At 39.2% G+C, this 4,386-nt stretch overlaps 1 protein-coding gene across 1 annotated transcript; it reads right to left on the bottom strand.

Annotated features, from left to right (window-relative positions):
• Window positions 1-2,971: 2,971 nt before the first annotated feature.
• Window positions 2,972-4,118, bottom strand: LOC110915618. The gene is made up of 2 exons (XM_022160347.2): window positions 3,623-4,118; window positions 2,972-3,479 (listed from the first exon to the last, which is right to left on the bottom strand). The coding sequence occupies exons 1-2, from the start codon at window positions 3,844-3,846 to the stop codon at window positions 3,161-3,163; spliced, it is 543 nt and encodes a 180-aa protein (XP_022016039.1). The 5' UTR covers window positions 3,847-4,118; the 3' UTR covers window positions 2,972-3,160.
• Window positions 4,119-4,386: the final 268 nt, after the last annotated feature.

The following is a 4,386-nucleotide window of genomic DNA, read 5'->3' as shown; positions in this document are numbered from 1 at the left end:
CAAAAACACACTTTTTCCAGCATTAGTACTAAAAATGGTTAGTTTTACGCCACAATTGATGTAATTTATATGTTGCATTTTGTGCACCTCATGACTCGTCAATTGACCCATCAAACGGCATGACCAGAAGGTGAAACCTCAAAGGGCTATTCCTTATAATATTATGGTCATATAACAATCCTTAATCAGGTTCTAAATTTTACCAACCGGGTCAGAATCGAAAGTTAAAGCAGAAGTCAAACTGCTTTGACTTTCGACTAAGAAATGAGTACTAAACTGAAAATGACGAGTTGGACATGATAAAACATGTCCTAATATGTCATATAAACTGTTATGATGTCAAAATTTAGTTTTAATACTTGGAAATTCATTTATCATAATTTGCAAAAATCTGTGTTTTTGAATTTTATTTTATACATGTTTGACTAGTCATTTCGCTTATTTAACGTGATGATCAGAGGGTGTAATCACAATGGATTAACACCTTCTTTATTAGGATCATGTTGCAAAGTTCAATTTCAACTTTGACTTGACCAAAACAGTCAGAACTAAAAGTCAAAGCAAAAGTCAATTTGCTTGACTTTCATATAATAACTAGCCAATAAACTGATATAGACTAGAAAGAACACTTACTAGTGTTTGAAGGAACACTTAAACTCGAAAAAGGAGGATTCTATAAGCAGAAGCAAGCTCCCAAGTGTTTTAGAGTAAAAGAAAAGAATGGTGTGATGATTTTGTGAAACTAAGGGGCTATTTATACTAATCTTGGAGTCAAAAGAATGTGCCAAGTGTCTCTAGGTGTACTTATGAAGTGATTAGTGGCAGGACACATGGCAAGAGGAGGTTAAGTGTAGCAAAGATTCAAAGTGAGGTGTCAAAAGAGGCTGAAGGCTACTGTTCAGGCAATTATCTGTTGTCAACGAACGCCTTACGGATCGTAAGGCTTTCTGTCTTGTCGTCCGTAAGGACCTTGGGCACGCAGGGAATTTGAACATCCTTACAGACCGTAAGAGGATGTTCTTGCGACCCGTAAGGGACCTCAAAATTTTTCTAAATTTCGCCTTTTAGGAAGAATTAACCCTTTTTTTAACATTATACTTTCTCTCATTCAACATATCTGAATTTATATGGAGAGAATTTAGACACGTGTCATGCTAGGATTCGATCCAAAATTATCGGGTTGTTACACATAAGTAGCAAAAGGATCATGCGCAACACCACATAACATCAAAGGATAAACTAGGCTTGCACCAAGCAACAAAATTAGAGATAACACTCATCTAGCCCGAAGCTCCACCCACTTACCATTCGCGCATGGGAGCAGCACTGGACTGAGGGACTTGAAGGAGTATGGTCCTAAATCCTACGCAAGGCATTTCAAGGTATGCGCACAGAAGGCCATGCCCAAACTTAATGAAACAACACGCAACTATCACCAGAGCATGCGCGCAAGCTCTTATCGGCGCATGTAGCGCAGTGACAACTAACACAAATAGAAATAGTATAAATGACAGGTGTTGCAGCCAATCAACAGGCGCCGGGCCCTACCCAGACAACTCCCACAACGATTAATCGTGCAGGAGACAATAAGTACAAAAGGACCATGACATTTAACCAATCAGGTTGCGCCGTTCACTTCTCCATGATCTCAACTCACACCTGGTGATAGGCTCGATAACAAGAACAACCGTCAAGCCACGTGGCTCCAATCACGATGCGCCAACGTCGCAATCCTCTGCAAACACTAACGGTCGTGTTAGAAGAGACAAATAGGATGTTCTTTGATGGCGACGTCTGGCCCAAGGCCCATCAGCCCATCTCATTCTCCATACTCTTCGGCTATAAATACCAGCCTTAAACCATATGTTTAAGGATCGGCTCTCACTCTCTCACTCTTAACACACAACCCATCTCATTCTCCATACTCTTCGGCTATAAATACCAGCCTTAAACCATATGTTTAAGGATTGGCTCTCACTCTCTCACTCTTAACACACACTCGTTTATTGTTCTTAAACGATACTTGTTCTCACGTTGGATGGTGGTTACAAGGAGAACCCCCACATCTCCTCCTTGTAACGAGTCTCACAGTGTATTGTTTTGTAGATTGCATCCCTAGTCATTGATCGAGGAAAATTAAGAGTTAACCTTCTTGACGAGACCGTTATCTCAAGGACAATCACTATTGCCTTTACATAATTATTTTTACTTCATCTTTTCCCCTTCCTCATCGCAATTTCCATCCATTTAGATTTTCGAATCTATGCTTGCGTTGAATAGTGTTTGGCACAGATCTTTCATAAACCACGGTTTCTCAAATGATATCTCCCAGGTCCAACCGATATTTTTCATCTTTGTTCAGATCTGTGATCCATCAGCGTTCAAATCTAGTTCAGATTGGTGATCTTCTTCTCCCCACCATTGTTCTTACAGATCCGGTTAGGCCGCCGGTACCGGTTCACCGGCCCAACCTCTAAACAGAAAGAACCGGCCGGTCCTTGCGCAAACAGCTCAAGTAGGGGTAACCGGACCACCTGCGGTAGCGAATCCCGGTTTGGCCGGCCGGTCTTCAAAACACTGCTAACGCGTTCTTGGTATAAACCCTGCCAACCGAGTTCTTAGTAAAGTTTATACGATATGCCCTGAAAACTATCCAGATGAAGTAATACTTCATGTATACCTACCCCCTTGCTGAGCAGCTAGGAATGCAATTGTGCACATGGTAGACAACCCCCCCATAAATCCGACTAAGTTTGTGTATATGCACATGGAGTCTTTAACTGTATAACATAACATCCTAAAATATTCACTTTAACCATTTTTTTAAAATCCAGGCGTATGCAACCATATACAAGTTAATATTAGTTCTACAATTCATTGTTATTTTCTCGTATTTAAAATCCAGGTTTATACGACTAATTGTTTCATATCCCAACTTAATTTCAACCTTGACCCAAATTCCAACACCCAATAACCCCAAATCAATTCCCATAAACAAATCCATTAGTATATACAAATGATTGTCTTGTATTGTAACTCAAATACACGAATACGATTCATGAAAAACATCCTCCACAAAACGCCCTTTCGACCATCCTAAAATCCCAGAATCGAGATCATACATCCCAACAACAAACCAATCGAATCGAACACGATTACTTCAAACAAACAAAGGTGTTTGATTTGAGAAACCAGAAGCACTTGTAGCACCATTGGTATGGGATGGATGAGTAGGTGGCCTGCTGCTATTGCTCAATGAAGAACAAGAAGCTCTTGTCGCTTTTGTGAAAAGCTTTGAAGAAGATGCACTTCGTGTTGGAGGTGGAAGAAGTGATCTTGATAATACCGCGTAACTTTTGCATGATTTTATCTTCTTGTTGTAAGGGTTTTCTGGCTTTGCAAGATCTTCTAAACATGTCACTTTTGATAAAGATGTGAAGGATTGTGATTTCCCTTGAAAGTGCTTGGATAATCCTCTCCTATAAATTCATTAAACATAAACATAAGAACAAACCTAAAGCAAACAAAAACATGTCACAAGTGAAGGGATAGGATCTAGGGTTTATAAAACATAGGTTTCCTAGGAAATAAAACATGTTGCAACTGATTAATATTAACTTACTTGGAAGGAAGTTGTTGAAGCAGATCAGACATGCTTCCTAACGCATGACTGTTGTTATCCAAGGAAGAATTGCTTTCTTCAAAGGCATCATCAGATTCATCATCTGAAGACGCAACACTCGAAACATCCGATGAAAACGAATCATCTTCTTGATCATTATAACCCATGAACCCGATCTTGTTTTCTTGATCTAATGAAGAAGAACCCATCTGCATCACCATCATGCTATGAAGGTATGAATGAACGATCTTCTCTTAGATATATAATCTTGAACCCAAAGTAATCAACTGTTGAGCCTTGGAGATTTGAAACCAAACTCAAGTTTTTTGACTTTGTATGAAGATAGAATGAATGATGCTTATCTTTGCTTTAGGTTAAAGTGAGAGATGAGGAGGATTTAAAGGCGTGATTGATTGGATAAGGGTACAAGTGGGATATGCGTGATTATAGATACAAATGCTGTGTGTGTATTTATGGTTGTATTTTGAAGTGGGCAAAGTAAAGATTCGGTGTTATCCACTTCTATATTTGGTGGGGCCTAATTTTTATTTGGTTTGAACGACACCACCTCAGAAAGTACGATTATTAGGTATGGGTTGGTTTACACTTAGACCTCTAAAGTTGTGGGTAAGAAGCGCTAGGGTCCTTATACTTTTAAAGATAGTCATGTGAAACCTTTAGTGTATTGGCATGAACCACATGACCTAAAAGGTTTAGAACATACAACTATTTTCTTATAAATGAGGCTTTTTCATGATCATGCA

This window comes from Helianthus annuus, chromosome 16 (assembly GCF_002127325.2).
Source record: "Helianthus annuus cultivar XRQ/B chromosome 16, HanXRQr2.0-SUNRISE, whole genome shotgun sequence".
Taxonomy (NCBI): Eukaryota; Viridiplantae; Streptophyta; class Magnoliopsida; order Asterales; family Asteraceae; genus Helianthus; species Helianthus annuus.
The sequence above is the reverse complement of the archived record's forward strand: the minus strand, read 5'-3'. Positions and strand labels throughout refer to the sequence as shown.

What these genes read in the sequence shown, in the direction of transcription:
- LOC110915618 (XM_022160347.2), bottom strand. Translation starts at nt 3,846, where the DNA reads ATGATGGTGATGCAGATGGGTTCTTCTTCATTAGATCAAGAAAACAAG. An exon ending in CTTCAACAACTTCCTTCCAA is followed by an intron (nt 3,480 to 3,622) that starts GTAAGTTAATAT and finishes ATGAATTTATAG; the next exon opens with GAGAGGATTATCCAAGCACT.